The sequence below is a fragment of the Perognathus longimembris genome, chromosome 28 (genome assembly GCF_023159225.1).
Source record: "Perognathus longimembris pacificus isolate PPM17 chromosome 28, ASM2315922v1, whole genome shotgun sequence".
NCBI classification, from domain to species: domain Eukaryota; kingdom Metazoa; phylum Chordata; class Mammalia; order Rodentia; family Heteromyidae; genus Perognathus; species Perognathus longimembris.
This window is the reverse complement of record NC_063188.1, coordinates 61,712,584-61,732,545: the sequence shown is the minus strand read 5'-3', so window position 1 is coordinate 61,732,545 and position 19,962 is coordinate 61,712,584. Positions and strand designations below refer to the sequence as shown.

The window sequence follows — 19,962 nt, the reverse complement described above, 5'->3', positions numbered from 1 at the left end:
GCTGAGATCAGAGAATCAAGGCTCAAAGCCAGCCCAGGCAGGCTTTTACCTCAAATTAAACATCAAAATGCTGGAAATGGGCTGGGAATATGGCCTAGTCCTTTACATGAAGCCCTGGGTTCGATTCCTTCTTTTTGCTCAAGACTAGCACTCTACTTCTTGAGCCACAGCGCCACTTCTGGTTTTTTCTGTTTATGTGGAATCGAACCCAGGGCTTCATGCATGCTAGGCAAGCACTCTACTGCTAAGCCACATTCCCAGCCCTTGCCCATGTATACATACATACATATACATATATATATAATTTTTTAAATTTTTTAATTTTTTTTTCATATACTCTGCAAAGAGTATATGAAATAAACAATATGCAGTATTGTCAATTGGAAAGGTATGATTGCTGGTTCTAAGAAGGTGAATGAGTAAACTCCCCCAAAACTATTAGGTAGTATTTTAGAGTAAGTGCTATAAAAACTATCATGATAGGTCCAAAACTACAGCGCACCTACCCAGCCAAGAAACAGCACAGTAGTTGATAACTTGGGCTCCAAAGCCAGACAGACATACTCTTTTGAAGCTAATTCTGCCACTTACCAGTTGTCGCTTACCAACTATGTAAGCTTGATAAGTGCTATGTTACCATCAAAGGGAAGGAACTTTTAAGTCACTCAGATTGAGGTTAAGGGCATTCAGTTTATATACTCAGGGAGCTCCTTAACTCCAGAATCTTTCCAAGTTGAGGCAGGATTGAAGTTTTATAGGGTGATGAGAAGATGTATGTGTCCTTGTGGTTTAGCCCAGGTAACCGTTTTTGTTGTTAATTGGTGTGAAACTTTTAATTAGGGATTCTTTCACTTTTCATACCCTGTCTTTATGCCCTGTCTTTCAAGCCCTGTTGGTATAATTCCATTCTCATAGTTGCCAAATTATTTTAAGAGTTGTTTTTTCAAACCTCATAATTTCTAAGTTGATTAAAGTTCATAGGTAGGAATCATGACAGGGGATAGGGCTTGAAGACAGAGAAAACCAAGCACTCTTCCTAGTGTCTGCCTTAATACATATACATTAGCATTATAAGCAAAGTGCTTTGGGAGCATCAGGGAAGGGATGATTGTTAGTCTAGAAAGTTCAGGAAATAAGCACGGAAGAATCTGGATCCTAAAAATGAATAGGAATTTGCCATGCAGAAAGAAGGGAAATTACAAGCTACATAGAGGAAAAGAATGCAAAAGTTAACTTTCAAAAATACTATACAAGGGGCTGGTAATATGGCCTAGTGGTAAAGTGCTTGCCTCATATACATAAAGCCCTGGGTTCCATTCCTCAGCACCACATATCTAGAAAAAAGCCGGAAGCGGCGCTGTGGCTCAAGAGGTAGCGTGCTAGCCTTGGGCAAAAAGAAGCCAGGGACAGTGCTCAGGCCCTGAGTCCACGCCCCAGGACTGGCAACAAAAAAAAAAATACAAAAAAAAATGCAAGAAATGTACTTGCCTTACATATGAAACTGTAATCCCTCTGTACTTCACTTTGATGATAAAGAAGAATAAAAACTAAAAAAAAAAGGAAGAAGAAAAAATACTATACAAAACATGGCTGAAGTATAGAGTGCATACTGGAGAATGGCTGTCTCAAACATCACTATCATACCTCAGTATAACTGAGACATCTGATATATGAAAAGCTTGTATAATAAGTTGATATTTCAAAGTTAAGATAATTTACGCCTGGTGCTAGTAGCTCATGCCTGTAACTCTAGCTACTCAAGAGGCTGAGATCTGGGGATCGTGGTTCAAAGCCAGTCCAGGCAGGAAAGTTCACATGACTGTATCTCAAATTGACCACCAAAAAGCCTAGAATGGAGCTGTCAGGTGGTAGAGTGCTAGCTGTGAGCAAAAACCAACAAAAACACTCAGTGACAGCACCCAGACCCTGAGTTCAAGCCCTGGAACCAACACACAAAAACAAATTGAGATAATGCAGAGTACAAAAGTCTACTATAAGCTTATTTCCACTAAAACCACCAAAAAAGCCAGAAATGGAGCTGTGGCTCAAAGTGGTAAAGTGCTAGCCTCAAGCAAAAGAAGCTCAGAGACAGTGCCTAGACCCCGAGTTCACACCCTAGGACCAGCACAAAAAAAAAAAGCTCACTGCAGCCAAAATTTTTAAGCTCAGAAAAATAATGGCCCAAGACACTGATTCTTGGCTACCACACCAACCTTACAGGATTTCATACTACCTCATTTCTGGGGCTTTGAGTCTCATGAAATAGACAAAGGAATAGGGAACCAAACTAATAAACTAAGATTAAGTATGCTCCCGGAAGATCTGGCAGTGTTACCATTGCCTGGTATGCCTGTAGAGGAAGTTGTTATAGTGGTGGTTGGCTCAGAGGAACTTTGTAGAATTGCTGTCTGCCACTGAAGTGCATTTGGCACATGCAGTAGGAGGGTGCTAAAGATTGCCACAAGCTGATAAAGTTCCTGGCTTCCATCTACTATCACAGTTAAGCAGAATAAACCATTTTATGTAAAGCTCCTGCTGGATTCTGAATCACAGTTCTCCAAATCTATTGTTTGGAGACCCTCTCAGGCTTCATTTTTTTAAATACAAAGCAGTATATCCCGTGGTTTTTATTAAGACTTGCTACAGTGAAAGCAAAATGTTTCAGATGTAAGTGCTTGTACCCTTCATTCTGAATTAAAACTATTTTTATTTTAAGTGACAGCTGAACACCCCCTTTTTAGTTATGAAGGCAACCATTGTTCCTGGATATTCCTCTTGGGGCTTTAAGTGCTAAACGGCACCATTTCTTCCCTTAAAATATAGTTCAAGGAAGCATCTTTATTGCAGTTACCTGTGCAGAGATTCATGCAGTCCTTTCAGTTCCTACAAAATCAAATATTTTGTTTATACCTCCCTCCTCCATCGCCAATTCCATCAAAAAACATTTTGCATGTCCAGTAATGGTTATTACCTTATAGCCTCCAACCACACACTTTATTTTAGGAGGTTTTGCTGCTTGATATAGTACAATGTACCCTGCCCTTGATCTCTTGACCTTCACCTTGAGCAAATCATATATTTTACTTACAAGAGATTTTAATTTGGAGCCTTGGAATAGGCAGCTGAAGGGGGAAGATTATTATTTGGAAATAAATCTTGTGTTACATATTTACACTTTTAGAATTGTCAAAGCAGAATCTTGCCATGTTCATGCAAAATGTATCATAGCCATAAACTTAAACCTTAGCATTGTAAAATTTCACCAATTTAAAAGCCAAAAAGAAAACCACAATAACAGCATAACCTTCTTCAAAGACTAATTCATCTACTTTAACATGACTCTCTGGAAAGTACTGCAAAAATTGCATCAGAACAGATCTCATGGTTCATACATAGAATCTCAGAACTTTGAGCTACTTAGTAAGTTGGAGGCCATCCTGGGCTGCAGGATGAGATCCTGACTCAAAAACAAAAAGAAGAGGAAGTAGAAGAAAGAGAGGGGATGGAGAGAAAACGAGCAGGGAACAGGGCAGAAAGATCTTCAGAAGCCAGTGTTATAAACCATAATAATCTAATATAGGCTTTTACTAGCATTTACACTGAAAATTAAAACATGGGAGAAAGAAAAGTGTAATGATTAACATATAATTGATGTGATCTTTTTTTTTAGGTTGGTGCTCTGCAACTGAGCCATGCCTCCAGCCCTTGTGATCTGTGTTTTATAAAGGATTTAGTGTGTCCTAACACTTAGAGAAATTCCAGTACTGTAAATTATGATCAGAAAAATGCTTTCTAATCAGCACTTATTAAAGGTGTTCTCACTCCTTACCTTAAAGGTACTGAGATTCAAGTTTTACCAAACATGTAATGTTTCACAGGGCTGGTAGAGATACTTCATGTGCTACCCCTAAATTCTTTGTTTTCTATTAAGCCAAAAGGCTTCTTACCATATGAACTGAATCACATGTCTTTCAGGAAATAATACATTCTTCCTAGGGCTTTGATGATCACCTAAATACAAGCATACAAGTGGTAGTTCATATGTTACAATGCCAAATACAGCCTAAATTCCACTGGTGAGAACAGAACTTGCTCATATGATAGTTTCTAAACAAGTTAGTCCTAATAACTGGTTTTAAGTTTCCTTTCTAAGTTATTCTTGTTCCTGTGCCCCCCAAAAATGGAATTTGATGTTCTCTGGGAGACAGCTAGTACTAACCCTTTCACTCTTAGTAATTGCTTACAGCAGCTAAATATGATCAGCTCTTATCTATATGAAAGACAGAGGCTACAGGACATTTTCCTGACTTTCCAAGCACTGTTTTGTAGGGTACTCACCAAGGACACATTTCCTTGTAGAATAAGATCTTGCTATCTTGAGTCAGTTTAAAATAAAAGTCAAAATAACCCTAATTCTGTCCACTTTTTGTGTTACTATTATTTTGTACATTGGTAGAAGTAGAGATAGAATTATACATTAGACTTGGTGCTAAAGGCATAAAAGAAAGGATAGAGCGTCTCAAATAGGTTAAACTTTGGCTTAATTGGAATGGTTAAGTGTTTATAAGTTGCCACGCGACCTTATTTATTTATTTACTTACTTACTTTACAAAGACTACACAGTTGCCCTTTATGGAGAAGAAACTCTTGAGAAGTAGAAAATGGAAGCATATGACTATTAGGATATCTGTGATTCCAAAGTGGGTCCAGTATCTTAAATGGTCTTTGTGTTTACTCGAAAAAAAATTATCAGCAGCCAGCATAAAATTCCCTAGCAAACATCAGTTCAGAAACCTTTTCTAAGCTGAAACATTTGTCACTGCAGGATGAAACTGCTGCTTGCATGGCTGCGGCCATTAATACTGCTATGGAGCCGGAAGCTGTAAGTAATTGGCCCCTTTGTGTGGAACCGGGAGCTCTAACTGCCATTTCCTATAATTTATCACCAAACTAAGAGTTTGTGATTACTATCATTTTGTAGAGAACCATGTGCTGGAAATCTAGTATAAATCTTTATACTATAAAATGTGTGTTAGTATAAATCTATTTCATAAAATCCCTAACTTAGGTAGGCCCTTTTTCCAACAGCATAACTTGTAATGGGTGGAGGGATTTCTGAGGGATATAATTTTATATATTTATAATCTGACTTAAACTTATTTCTTTTTAGGTGCTAGTATCCTGCATCTATTTCCCACAAGTTAAAATGATGAGAGGAACAAATTAGGAAACTATAGCAAATTCAAAAAGTCATCAGAGAATAAATGGGGCGGAATTTTTTTTATTATATTTTTCTGTGAATAGAATGTCTAAGGGCTACAAGAATCAAGGAAAATAATTTGAGTGTTTTTCTGAACACAAGGTTAAATAAAATGTATTAGATATTTACTAAAATGTATAGACTAAAATCAAAACTAAAGGCTTAGGACAGCCAAGGTAGTTTTCATATTCTGAAAGAAAGAAGATAGGAGATAAATCATAGTGAAAAGAACAAGAAAGCCTAAGTATGTAAAATCACTTATATGAGCATTAAAATAGACTAGCTTGATTAATTTCAGATGTTTAAAGCAAATGTCATGTGAGAAACCACAATAGTGAAAGAACAAAAAAGGTATTGCTAGTAAAGATATGACTGAGACTTGATGCCATAGGGAACTCTAGTTCCGTAGAAAATTCTAGTTTCTCTTACAAATCGTCTTCCTCTATTATCTTGATCATTATCTTTTCCAGCAAGGGGAAACCAGTCCAGAGGCCAGCAGGTCTTCTGATGCTTTCACCACTCAACATGCCCTACGTCAAGCTCAGATGTCTAAGGAGTTGATTGAATTGAATAAAGCCCTTGCACTGAAAGAGGCCCTAGCTAGAAAGATGACTCAGAATGACAGCCAACTACAGCCCATTCAGTTCCAGTACCAGGTAAATAATTTACTAGGATGGCATTTGTTCATGTCTACCATCTCTAAATGAACAAAAAGTAAACAAGCACTTTTTTTAGATAAAAAGACAACATAACTGGTGCTGGTGGATCATGCCTGTAATCCTAGCTACTCAGGAGACTGAGATCTGAGGATCACTGTTCAAACCAGCCCAGGCAGCAAAGGCCATGAGACTCATCTTCATTTAGCCACCAGAAAACAGACCGTGGTGCTCAAAGTGGTAGAGCACTAGCCTTGAGCTGAAAAGCTCAGGGACAACACCCAAGCCCAAGTTCAAGCTCTGCCACTTACAAAAAAAAGGGAAAAGACCACATGATTTGCATGGTCCCACTGAAATTATACTGTTGGTGTTATATTTTAAAACATATATTCCGTATAGGGAACCTGTAATTTTTGTTCTACTTATAATGCCTTATAGCATGGGTATTTAATAGTTTGATAGTATTAAAATAATGTTATATCTATTTGTAGAAGAACCATGTTCTAATAATTACATTTAGTTTTTATGAAGGGTACATTTCTTCGTAGATGGCCGGGGTTTTATTATAGACTGATTATGAAAAGATTAGTGATGGATATCACCTGACTAGGGAAAATGGCTAAACTTTTTCCTGGTGTCCTGAGTTTTCCTTGAAAATTATTACTATTAATTTAATCAAAGTCTTTATTCTATATGTCCTGGGTCACTTTCCCAGGTCACTGCATAATCATTGGGTGGGGAACATTTTTTTCTGCCAAGGGCCATTTGGTTATTGTTCTCAGGCCTAGATTGATTGAATTTCCAGGTCTTTCTCTCACTCTCACTCAGTCACATACACACATACACATGCACACACATGCATGCATGTCCGTGTGTGTACCTTCCATAGCAGGGGCAGATCAAATGATTTTGTGGACCTTACACTGCTGGTAGGCTAAGCATTCACTACCCCTGACTGGGAATTTGCTTCTCTTGGGTGGAAGAATGAGATCTCTTCTTAGAAGATCTCTTTATTTTGGTGGGATATAACTCCAAGGCCCTCTGAGCAAAGCTTTTAAGTCCTCCACATGCTTAAAAAATAGCCTTTTTTATTTTTATACTTTTTAGTTTGGCTACATTTAGAATTCAACGAAAATAGTTTTTCTTTACAAATGTGAAGGCATTGCTTCATTGCAATTCCAGTGTTGCTATTGAGAATGCCATTATTGTTCTTGATTCTTTATATTTGACCTGTATTTTTTCCCCTCTGAAAACTTTCAGTATCTTTTCTTTGTCCCTAAGTACATTTAGCATCACAATGATGTTCCTTGGAACACATCATCTGTGCTTGGTGGGTCCTTTCAATCTCAAAATGTATGTTATCTTGGGAAATCTCATTCTATCATTTCATTGATAATGCTACTTCCATTTTCTCTATATTTTCTTTCTTCAGCTTCATTTTTTAAATAAAATGTATTGTTATTTAAGTGTTGTATCAAGGGGTTGCAATTCCATTAGTCAGGTAATGAGTGCAATTCTTCTTGGACAATGTCACCCCTTCCTTCACTTCCCTTCAGCTTCTTTTAATCAGATATTGTATCCCTTAGATTTAATTTTCTTCCATTTTCCTTTTTTTTTTTTAATTTTATTGTCAAGGTGATGTACAGAGGGGTTACAGTTACAAACGTAAGGTAGTGAGTGCACTTCTTGTCAAACTTGTTACCCCCTCCCTCATTTCTCTCCCACTTTCCCTCCCCCCACCCCCACCCTGCACAAGTTGTACAATTAATTTCCAACATATTGTCTAATCCGTATTGCTATTACATTGGTTTTTTTTTTCTTGTCTTATTATTCTGTTCTCTAGAATTTCTTCCATGGCTTTTGGTAAATTTTTTTAATTTGCCTACTAATTTTGAAGACCTTTGTAAGTTAACTTTTTTATTTTATATTTTTGTTTGTTTGTTTTGTCTGTCATGGGGCTTGAACTCTGGGCCTGGGTGCTGTCACTGAGCTCTTCAGCACAAGACTAGCTCTCTACCACTTGAGCCCCAGCACTTCCAGTTTTTTGGTAGTTAATTAGAGATAAAAAAAAAAATCTCATGGCCTTTTCTGCCTAGTCTGGCTTTGAACCATAATCCTCAGATCTCAGCCTCATGAGTAGCTAGGATTACAGGCGTGAGCCACTAGCGCCTGGCTAAGTTTACCTTTTTAATCCCCTGTATTCTTTTCTTCATGGGTTCACCATCTATATCTAAAGTTAGGAACTAAAGTTTATTGATATTTCTTCTCTGTCTCTTTTTTTCTTACTATGTTGTCTCTGTTCCATATTTCCTTTCTTTAGCTTGTTTTACTTTCTTTCATGCAAGAAGTTTTCCTCAAATTTCTGGTGTTCCTTGGCTCTCTAGTCATGCTTCACTGGGGAACTAAAAACATTAGGAATGTATGGCTTTCATTGGTCTACTCAGTTGCTACAACATCTTTCATTCTACCTGGAGATGAATAGAAAGAGTGGTGATATCCTGGTAATGCAGAGGAAGTAAGGGAGTTGGAGTCCCTCCAGCTGTATGCAGACTTTTATTTAAGCCCTATCAGCAGTATGGCATTTTGTGCTTGCTTTTAGCTGCGTCTGGTGTCTATAAATCTAACCTGAGAAGCTTGGCCCCACAGAAAAGTAAGCCTGTACTCCTCTTTGTAGTTCCATGATACATATTGACTCAATGTTCTTGGCATTCATCCTGTTGTAATTATATTTTAGTTTTTTTCCATTCTGAAAGTCAGTTGCCAACCCAACTGTTTTCCTTTTTCAAAAAAGTGTGTTGAAGTGGGGCGCTGATGACTCACACCTGTAATCCTAACTACTCAAGAGGCTGAGAGCTGAGGATTGCATTTTAAAGCCAGCCTGGATAGGAAAGTCCATGAGACTCTTTATCTCTAGCTAAGCACCAAAACAACCAGAAGTGGAGCTGTGGCTAAAGTGGTACAATACTAGACGAGCAAAAAAAAGACTCAGGGACAGTGTCCAGACCCCGAGTTCAAGTCCTAGGACTGGCACCAAAATAATTAATGTGTTTATATCTCTGAACTGCTATCTTCTCTTTCCATTCTTGTGGACTATACAACGTTTAGATTCATTTTTAGTGGAATTTCAAGAGAGAGCAAGTCAACCATGTGGCTCAATATTCTTTACCCTTTTCAGGTCAAAAAGATTTTTACTATTTCAGGATAGATGAAAGATTACTACATACCTTTTACTTGCATGTAAATCACTACCTCTCTCTTTATCTCTGTTTCTCTCGCTGCTTGTCCTGGGCCTTGGGCTTGAACTCAAGGCTTGGGCACCACCCCTGAGACTTTTTTTGGCTCATGGTTAATGCTCTACCACTTGTGCCACAGCTAGCTCTACTTATGGCTTTTTTGCTGATTAATTGAAAATAAGAGTCTCACAGACTTTCCCGCCCAGGCTGGCTTTAAATCGCAATTCTCAGATCTCAGCCTTCTGAGAGTAATAGGTTCTATTAAGTGATGATTACTATGAGTTGCAAATCAGGATCATATTTGAATAATTTCCTCTGTGGAGTTGGTGAGTGGCTGCACATGGTTAAGATACTACAGTCAATCCACCTTACTTGTGAATTTATTGGGTGCAGTTTTGATCAAGTGCAATAAAAATATTTTTAATCAAAAATTCAAAGCCAGATACTGGTGGCTCACTCCTGTAATCCTAGCTACTCACGAGGCTGAGATCTGAAGATCGAAGTTCAAAGCCAGCCCGGGAAGGAAAGTCCATGAGATTCTTATCTCAAAATAATCACCAGAAAATCAGAAGTGGTAATGTGACTCGAAGCGGTAGAGCACTAGCCTTGAGCTGAAGAGCTCAGGGACAAAGCCCAGGCCCAGAGCTCAAGCCCCATGACCTACAAAAAGAAGGGGAAACAAAAGAAATTCAAAAAAGCCTTTCAATTTCCCACCTGCACATATATATCTCAAAACTTGCTCAATTTTGTCCTCAGTTGGTTTACTGTAATTCATTCTGTGATCTGCTCAGTGTTCCTCTGCCCTTCATTTGGTAAAAACTCTGCCTCCCAAAAAACAAATGGTGTCCAAAAACAAGAAAACCTAGCTACTCAGGAGGCTGAGATCTGAGGATTACAGTTTGAAACCAACCCAGGCAGGAAAATCTGAGACTCATATCTCCAATTAACCAGCAAAAGTCTGGAAGTAGAGAGCACTAACCTTGAGCAAAGAAAGCCCAGGGACAGTGCCCAGGCCCTGAGTTCAGGCCCCAGGACCAGCAGAAAATAAAAGTAAAGAAAATGTATGGTAACTTTTCCAATTAAAAGAAAACACACAGATTTTGGGGGGGTGGGAAACGTGGTGGGAAGCACATGATGTTCTTAATGATGTGATTAATTTGCTGAAAGGTGGCATATCTTCAGTGGAAGTTAGATGGCATTAAAGAAAAAAAGAAATCCAGCATCCATAGCATTTGAAATAAAGGGCATGAAATAAAGTCTAGGTTTTGGTCAGCAGTATTAATGTATACCAAGTAAATTTTGTGAGTAATGCGACCTACTCCATGCCATTTCAAATTATGAATACTCAGTCCTACTATCTATATGGTACAGTAAATTTGAATAATTTTGGGATACTAGGGCCTCTTTATCCTGTGCATTTTTGGGTTTTCCTCAATGATGATCTCGTTGGAACTATAAAACAACAGATATTAAGCATTGTATTTTTCACCCATCAGATTGGTGATAATTTTGAGGCATTGTAATATCATGTTAGCAAGAGTATGCTCATACTTAGGTGACAAGTGAAAGTGAGTGAGCATAACCCCTTTGGGTGATATTTTAATAGTAAGCATTAAAAGTCATTATCTCTGCCAGTTATCGGTGGCTTATGCCTGTCCTAGCTAGTCAGGAGACTGCAATCTGAGGATCATTGTTCAAAGCCAGCCCAGACAGGAAAGTCCATGAGACTCTTTATCTCCAGTAGCCACCAAGAAGCCAGAAGTAGATCTATGAGTTAAGTGCTAGAGTGCTATATTTTAGCAGAAAAGCTTAGAGACAGTGCCCAGGCCCTGAGTTTAAGCCCCAAGATCAGCACACATGCATGTACACACAAGCACACGCACATGTGCACACACACACACAAGGTTATTTCCATGGCTGTATAATTCAACTTTTTCTATCCTAGGGAAACCTTGCTGGTATACACAGAAACATGTAAAAAATGAAGCAGCCAGGCATAACATTTTCCTGTCATCCTAGCTATTCAAATGGCAGAGATTGGGAGAATTGCAGTTTGGAAGATTGCAGGCAAAAACTTGGGAATTCCTTTTCAACAAATAAACCAAGTGTGGTGGGGGCACTTCTATAATACTTATTACATGGGAGGCATAGATATGAGATTTGAGATCTGAGGCTGACCCCAGTTAAAAAGTACAAGGTTCTATTTGAAAACTAAATAAAGTGAAAAAGGACTTGAACATTGTTTAAATGGTAGAGTGCCATCCACAAGACTCTGACTTCAAACCTAGAAAGAACGAAGGAGATCTATATGCACTGATACAAAATATTATGATGAATTAAGTTTTTAAAAAGGCAAGTTACAGAATAATATACACAGTACACTAACAGTGTAATTATAATTTTGTGTGGTGCTTAGATGTTGAACCCAGGGCTTCACATGTAGACAAGCTCTGTACCTATAGGCTTTATCTCTAGCTCCTATAGTGTAACTCTATTTATGTATAAAACATTTGAGTTGTGTGTACTATATATATATATATATTCATATATTATATTGTGGACATTTGCATGTAATTTTATGTGACATGTATAGTAAAGGTTTAGATGTATAATGTGTACAAATGTAAATGTCTATGGAAAAGTCTGGAAGATCTATAAGAGCTAATAACTGTTTGATTTTGGATAGAAGACAGGAATTTTTGCAGGAGTGAGACAGTCAGAGGACTTGACCTTTATATGTGTTATCTAATTATTTTTCTGGTCCTGAGGCTTGAATAAGAGCCTGGGTACTGGGCTGGGAATGTGGCTTAGAGGTAGAGTGCTTGCCTAGCATGCATGAAGCCCTGGGTTCGATTCCTCAGTACCACATAAACAGAAAAGGCCAGAAGTCATGCTATGGCTCAAGTGGTAGAATGCTAGCCTTGAGCAAAAGAAGCTCAGGCACAGTGTCCAGGCCCTGAGTTCAAGCCCCAGGACTAGGAAAAACAAAAGAAAGCACAGCCTGGGTACTGTCCCTGAACTTATTTTGCTGAAGGCTAATGTTCTAACATTTGAGCCACATCTCTACTTGGTAGTTTATTGGAGTTAAGTCTTATGGACTTTTCTACCTATGCTTACTTCTAACCTTGAGCATCACATCTTAGCCTCCTGAGTAGCTCAGATTACAGACATGAGCCACCAGTGCCTGGCTTTGAATTTTTTTTTTTTTTTACAAAAACATTCACAAGATAATTCCAAAGGTAAAAACAAATATTAGTACATACATGTATGTTTAGTTATGTTTTATTTCCTTTCTCTTTTTCTGTGGTCATACTGGGTCTTGAACTTTCAAGTTCTTTCTTAGCTTTTTGCTCAAGGTTGCCATTCTGTCACCGGAACCACTATACTTCTGGCTTTTTGCTGGTTGTTTGGAGATCAGAGTCTCTCGGGTTTCTCTGCCCAGGCTGGCTTCGAAGAGAGATCATCAGATCTTAGCCTCCTGAAGAGCTAGGATTCCAGGCATGAGATCTGAGAGTCTATCCTTTCATTTGTTTATTATTACTGACCATTTTAAATATTCAGGGTAAGCTTAAACAATGATATTGATTTTCAGTGGTTATAGTGTAGCGACTCAATCCCTTGCTTTGAAAACAGTTCTAAACTTTTGAGAAAGCACCCCTGACACAGTTTCACCTAACTTGCCTTGGCTTCTTTTTCTCAATCCTATACTAAATTTAAAGTTTTCATATAATCTAGCTCCCAACCACTCATTAGTGAGTTTTCTGTAATTATTTTTGGTTATGAGAACAGGATAGAATGTAGTCACTGTGTTTTCCCAGTCATAAAAACTACCAAACTTTAGTTTCTAGAATTTATTTCCTAAATGCATGCCAAGCAATTGTTGCTATTGGGTATGTAAATTGGAAAGTTCTGATATAACAATATTTGTATAGCTCCTTAGAATTTATAAAATGTTTTTTACCATTTTTCTTATTTGGTCTTTCCAGCAGCACTACAAAGTATGTGTTATTGGGATGGTCTATTTGCTTGTTTGATGGATTGACCATACAGTATTCTCCAGGCTAGCTTCAAACTTTGAGGCTCAAATTAAGCCTGCTGCCTTAGCCTTCCATGTAGCCTGGTCTCTAGTGCATGCACCCCTGCGTGGAGCTCATGTTATTGTTAATAGAGAAACTCTTAGAAGTCCCCAAGACCACCATTAAGTATGATGATTCACTGGGTAGATTCACAAGACTCAGCACATAGTCATACTGAGAGCTAAGATTTATTAGCAGAAGAATACAAAGAAAAATAAAAAAATAGAAAGACACATGAACAAACAAAGTCCAGAGGAAACCAAGCATAAGCTTCCAAATATCCTCTCCCTGTGGAGTTGCACAAGAATCCCTCCATTCCTCCATTAGGGGGTTCTAGTCCCATGTGTAACTTTTTGTTAGGTTTTTGTTTTATCAGAAAAGCCCTTCAAACTTGAGTCCAGGGCTTTCATCAGGGCTCACAAATCTTTGTCTTGGACATACTAAAATATATATTTGTTGGAAAAAGGGTATTCGGTGTAAATTGTTGATGTTGGATGGTATTCAGGATAACATTGTTTGCATAGTTTTGGAATCAGTGAGTCAGTCTTACCCGTTAGGGAATAGCAGGAACTCTACCCAAATCTTATCTTCCTAAGAGCCTCAGGCCTGCTATGCTAATTCTTTCCTGCACGGAAACTAAAGGCTAAAAAGAAACTTAGGTATTGCATTTTGGAGTCAAGACTCAATTCAAGGCCTTTAGATTTAAAGCCCCTGTCTTCGTACTACCTAACTTTAGTCTCTCTTTTTTTTTGCCAGTCCTGGGGCTTGGACTAGTAAATATGTTTAGCATGTAATAGAATTGGCAAATTTAATTCATAGTTCCTGAGAACATGGATATTGAAGCAAAGCAAACTTATTCTTGTACTGTATAAATTTTTTTCTCTCTGACCTATGACCTTTCTAGGATAACATTAAAAATCTAGAGTTGGAAGTCATCAGCCTGCAAAAGGAAAAGGAAGAGTTGGTTCTTGAACTTCAGACAGCAAAGAAGGATGTCAACCAAGCCAAGTAAGAATAAAGTCAATAAATGTTAAGCCCCTACCATGTGTAAGGTGCTTTAGAGGGAACAAAGAAGCAAAAAGCCTAGTAACTGCCCCAAAAGATTTAAGCCTAGCATAGGAGGGAGACCTAGATGAAGAAAATGTAAGGAGTTTAGATAATATCACAGAAGGGCAGGCAGTAAAAGAATACCATGGCGGAGGGGAGGGAGCTAAATAAATAAAAATAAATTTAAAAAAAAAGAATACCATGACACAGTGAGTAGTGAGTAGCCAAATTTCTTAGCAGTGATTGTGTTAAGAGTTCGGGGACAGGAGATATCAATTCATAATGAAAGAGAAATTTATACCAGGTGCTGGTGGATCTTATCTGTAATCCTAGCTACTTAGGAGGCTGTTTGAAGCCAGCCTGATCATGAAATTCTGGGAGACTTTTATGGAATTGAAGCTGTGGCTCAAATGGTAGAGCACTAATGCAAGGATATTGCACAGTCCCTGAATTCAAGCCCTTTAAGCCCAGGACCAGCACAAAATAAGTTAACCTGTGAGCTGACTTTTGAAAAATTATCAGACCTGGTGGAAAAAAAGTCTTCCTTGCCTTTGTGGTGTGAGAACAGAATTAATGTGCAAGCTATAGAATAAAAAAGTCAATGTAAGGGCCAGGAATGTGGCTCCGTGATAGAATGTTTACTTGGTATGTATAAGGTACAAGGCCCTGGATTCAAGTCCTAATACCACAATCAAAAAATAAAGTACAAAATAAAATAAAGTCAAATCAATCTACATATCCCTTAATCAGTTAAGAATAAAACTAAAATATAACCAGAACCTCTTACTTTCCCTTAAGCTTCATCCTTAGAGAAGTTCTAATTGGCTAGTCTTCTTTCTTTTCATTTACTCATTTTCTCTATTGAATGTAAAGCCTTGCTCTTTTTTATGTTTTTACTGATTAATAGGGATCTATTAGTTATACAAGGAAGTTTTTATTTGATGTGACCACATATGCTTACAAAGCACTTTGATCAGACTCACCCTTTTCATCATTCCCTCATCCTCATTCCCACTCTTCCCAATCCAGTCTTAACAGGTTTCGTTCTTCCCTCCCTCCCCTCCCCTCCCCTCCCCTCCCTGAATGTTTACTATTTATCTAAGGCTTGTATAATAATAATCAAATATACTCCTTTAAGCTAAAATGAACTAGAGAGTAGGATTCGCTGCATACTCAAAACCATCTTTTGCAGGCTGGGAATATGGCTTAGCAGTAGAATGCCTGCCTAGCATGCATGAAGCCCTGGGTTCAATTCCTCAGCAACACATAAACAGAAAAAGCCAGAAGTGGTGCTGTGGCTCAAGAGGTAGAGTGCTAGCCTTGAGCAGAAAGAAGCCAGTGATAGTGCTCAGGCCCTGATTTCAAGCTCCAGGACTGGCAAAAAAAATCTTGATTTGCTCTGGTATCATGTACCTCTGGTATAGATGTCAGTTTTCTTAGGTACATTTTCATGACTAGGGTGTATCCATTCTTTTGAAGTTGTATATAAGGACGGTGAAGCTGAGAAACATAACTTTTGGAGTCAGCGTTTGCTGTCTTCATTCTACTGAATCTGTGTTTAGGTTGAGTGAACGCCGCCGCAAACGTCTTCTGGAGCTGGAGGGTCAAATAGCTGATTTAAAAAAAAAACTAAATGATCAGTCTAAACTTCTGAAACTGAAGGAATCCACGGAGCATACTGTCTCAAAACTGAACCAGGAGATTCGGGTAATAGACTCTCGTTGCATTGACCACATTGGAACTTAAACACATAAGTTTGCATTTAGAATTATACTACAGAGGTGTTTTTCAGGTGAGAAATAGAAGCAAGCAGGACAATCGTTTCAAGTAGGAAAATCACAATTGTCCTTTTGTAGAATATTGTGCTGGTTGTCATCTAGAATCCACATTATAAAACCTTGCTTTGACATTAAATGTTTTGGTTTTGATTTGGTGACATTCAGAGTTTAGTGTTAGATTCTGTGAAATGAAAGGATGAAAAACTCAATTTTTAGTGGTGATATCCTGATCACCTTCTATGGTCATGTGGCCTAATTTTGTAAAGTAATAGCAAGATAGCAGATACTGGAGAGATTATTATCTTATTTTTTTTGGCGGGGGGGGGGGGGTGGTGGTAATCCTGGGCCTTGAACTCAAGGCCTGAGCACTGTCCCTGGCTTCTTTTTGCTCAAGCGCCACCTCTGGCCATTTTCCCAGCCTGAGATTATTCTCTATTATTGAATGATCAACTTGTAAAATCTGCAAAGTGATTGTAGGTTACTTGCACAAAAAATCTTTAGAATATAAGGTGCACCTTGTATTCTAATCCTTGAGGCTTAGTAAATATTTTCCTAGCATTTCATGTATATGTCGTGAACAGGGGCCTGTATTTAGTTTGTAGGACATTTTGCTTTTATTTCTTCTAAGTGTTAGTTTGTATATTTTATACTTGCTAACACTGTGCAAACATCACAAGGGATAATTGCACCTTTAATCAGAAAATCCAGTTGCTGGCCTTTTCAGCTTAGCTCTGGGCTTTCTCTTTTTATGGTAACTATCCATCTGCACATCAGCCTAGAATAAAGTACACATGGCTGATAGTTTACTGGGTTTTTAATTTTTTTTTTAATTTATTTTTTTTTTGGCCAGTCCTGGGTCTTGGACTCAGGGCCTGAGCACCTTCCCTAGTTTCTTCCCGCTCAAGGCTAGCACTCTTCCACCTGAGCCACAGCGCCCCTTCTGGCCGTTTTCCATATATGTGGTGCTGGGGAATGGAACCTAGAGCTTCATGTGTAGGAGGCAAGCACTCTTGCCACTAGGCCATATTCGCAGCCCGGTTTTTAAATTTTTTATTGTTATTATATAGGTGATATACAGATGGATTACAGTTACATAAGTCAGGTGAAGAGTACATTTCTTTTTGGATAATGTCACCCCTTTCCTCACTTCATAGTTTACTGTTTTTACAGATGATGAAAAACCAACGAGTACAGTTAATGCGTCAGATGAAAGAGGATGCTGAAAAGTTCAGACACTGGAAGCAACAAAAAGACAAAGAAGTAATCCAGTTAAAGGAGCGGGTAAGTAATTAAAACTTACCAAAGCCTGGAATCTCAGAAAGGTGGCTCATGCCTGTAATCCTAGCTACTCAGGAGCTAAAATCTGAGGTTCAAGGTGCGAAGCTAGCCCAGTGGGAAAGTCTGTGAGACTCTTAACTCCAATTAACTATCAAAATGCCAGAAGTGGAGCTGTGGCTCAAGTGGTAGAGCACTACTAGCCTTGAGCAAAACTCAAGGACAGCACCCTAGGCAGGCCCTGATTTCAGGCCATGGCCTGTACACACACACACATATATATATACACACACGAAATAGTTAGTAGTCCACATACTTTCAGGATAATAGAAAATTCAGTTAGAAAGACAATTTGAAGCTGACTTGTCACAAATTCAAGGAGTTTGGGCTTTATTTTGTTAGTAATGTAAAGAGGTTTAAAGTTTTGGGAGAACAACATAAAATGAGCAGAATTAAAAAGATATGTCCGAAAGTATTGTGTGAAATAAATTGAAATATTTAGAAAGTAGAGATTAGAACACAAGTTAAGGAGATCTAACATGATCCAGAAAGATTTTAAGGGTTGAAGTAACCATTTTTGGAAGCTCACTAGAAAAGCAGAAAGTCTTGATTTGGAGAAATTTTACAATTGACTAGGATGTGTAATGTACAGGGTCAAGAGATCAGGGAGGGAAATACTTTCGGAATGGTAGCGTAGGACCTTCATAGATTTTCTTCATGGACAAAGAACAATAACTAGTAAATTTATAAAAACTAATCATGAATTCAGTAAACTATCCTAAGAGCATACAACCAATAAAGAAACATTTATCCAAGAAAATCTACTAAGTCTCAGAACAGTAGCAATTTGTAGCATTCAAACTATGATGATTTATTCAAGAAAACCTATTAAATCTCAGTAAGAACAGCAAGAATCTATGGCATTTGACCTAGGATCAACCCTTAGCTCTGAGTCTACTGCTGTGGCTTCTTTGCAGTTGTAGTAAGCTTCCAACTGGTTTTATCCTCCTCCCCCCCTCCCGCCGTGTGTGTGTGTGTGTGTGTGTGTGATTTCAGGCAAGTTAGCTGCTGGTCCATCCTCAGGTCCTGAGCAATAGTATCAGAGTTCTTGGTTGGGGAGAATCAAGCTGTATATTTGGAGAAGTTCAACAATGCTGTCAAAAGCAAAAAATTTTTGTCCAGGAAAATAATAAATCTAATACTAATAAAGATATCCAAAGATATACTGTATAAACCTTCCCAAATTTATAAAATACATTAATCTATGTCTATAAGAAGCTCAAAGAGGGGGCTGGGAATATGGCCTAGTGGCAAGAGTGCTTGACTCATATACATGAAGCCCTGGGTTCGATTCCTCAGTACCACATATATAGAAAATGGCCAGAGGTGGCGCTGTGGCTCAAGTGGCAGAGTGCTAGCCTTGAGCAAAAAGAAGCCAGAGACAGTGCTCAGGCCCTGAGTTCAAGGCCCAGGACTGGCAAAAAAAAAAAAGCTCAAAGAGGATAAATGGAAAGTGATCTGCACCCAGCACACCATAGTCAACATATTGAAACAAAACTTGAAAGCAGCAGGGTAAAATAATTCAACAGTACATTGAAGTTCCCAATGAAATTAACAATAGAAATCACATCAGAAACAAGAGACTAGAAGTTCATTAGAAGTGCTGAAATAAAATACTATGATAATTTATCTTATAAGAAAGTTATTTTTCCAAACTGGAAGCAAAATAAAAACATTCTCAGATAAACAAAAGCTAAGGGAATCCATTACAAGTAGACCTAACCTACAGGAAATACTAAATGAAATAGTTAAGTTGAAAACAAGTGATGTCAGACAGCAATTTAATTCTCACCAAAAAAGAACAGAATACCAGTAAAGGTAATTATGTGGATAATTTTAAAAGAGATTAAAATTATATGTTATAGTCCTTTCTTCTTTTAACTAATTTAAATAGAAATTATATAAAACTGTATCTCAAGCTCTATATTTACAAACGTGTGTGTGTGTGTGTGTGTAAGCAAGAATAGATTTGCACGTAAATATATTTGCTGGAGATATTGTTCCATGGTTGAGGCCCTTAGTTTCATTCCCAGCACCAAAACACACATACATATGCACACATAGGCACATATACATAATTATATTGATTGGCTGTAACACATAACCATGTAATATATCTGATAATAACAGCTCAAAGGAGGTAGGTGGGAGCAAAGTTTTATTTAAGGAAGAAAAGGATATCAGATGGTGATGTGAGCCTACCCGGGGAAATGATTAAGAACCAGAAAAGACAGATATAAATAAATAAATAAATACAGCAGCCAAGCACCAATGGCTTACTCCTATAATCCTAGCTGCACAGCAGACTGAGATCTGAGCAGTTCAAGACAGGCCTGGGGCTGGGGATATGGCCTAGTGGCAAGAGTGCCTGCCTCATATACATGAGGCCCTGGGTTCGATTCCCCAGCACCACATATACAGAAAATGGCCAGAAGTGGCGCTGTGGCTCAAGTGGCAGAGTGCTAGCCTTGAGCAAAAAGAAGCCAGGGACAGTGCTCAGGCCCTGAGTCCAAGCCCCAGGACTGGCAAAAAAAAAAAAAAAAAAAGACAGGCCTGGACGTAAAAGTTTGTGAGACT

At 38.2% G+C, this 19,962-nt stretch overlaps 1 protein-coding gene across 3 annotated transcripts in view; it reads left to right on the top strand.

Annotated features, from left to right (window-relative positions):
• Kif4a (kinesin family member 4A) overlaps positions 1–19,962 on the top strand; it is a 100,283-nt gene that overhangs the window by 40,748 nt on the left and 39,573 nt on the right. For all 3 annotated transcript variants that reach the window (XM_048336238.1, XM_048336239.1, XM_048336237.1), the window contains exons 14-18: positions 4,826–4,882; positions 5,731–5,916; positions 14,130–14,233; positions 15,835–15,979; positions 17,221–17,331. In XM_048336238.1, the coding sequence (XP_048192195.1) occupies positions 4,826–4,882; positions 5,731–5,916; positions 14,130–14,233; positions 15,835–15,979; positions 17,221–17,331 (603 nt within the window). The remainder of the gene's footprint in view (positions 1–4,825; positions 4,883–5,730; positions 5,917–14,129; positions 14,234–15,834; positions 15,980–17,220; positions 17,332–19,962) is intronic.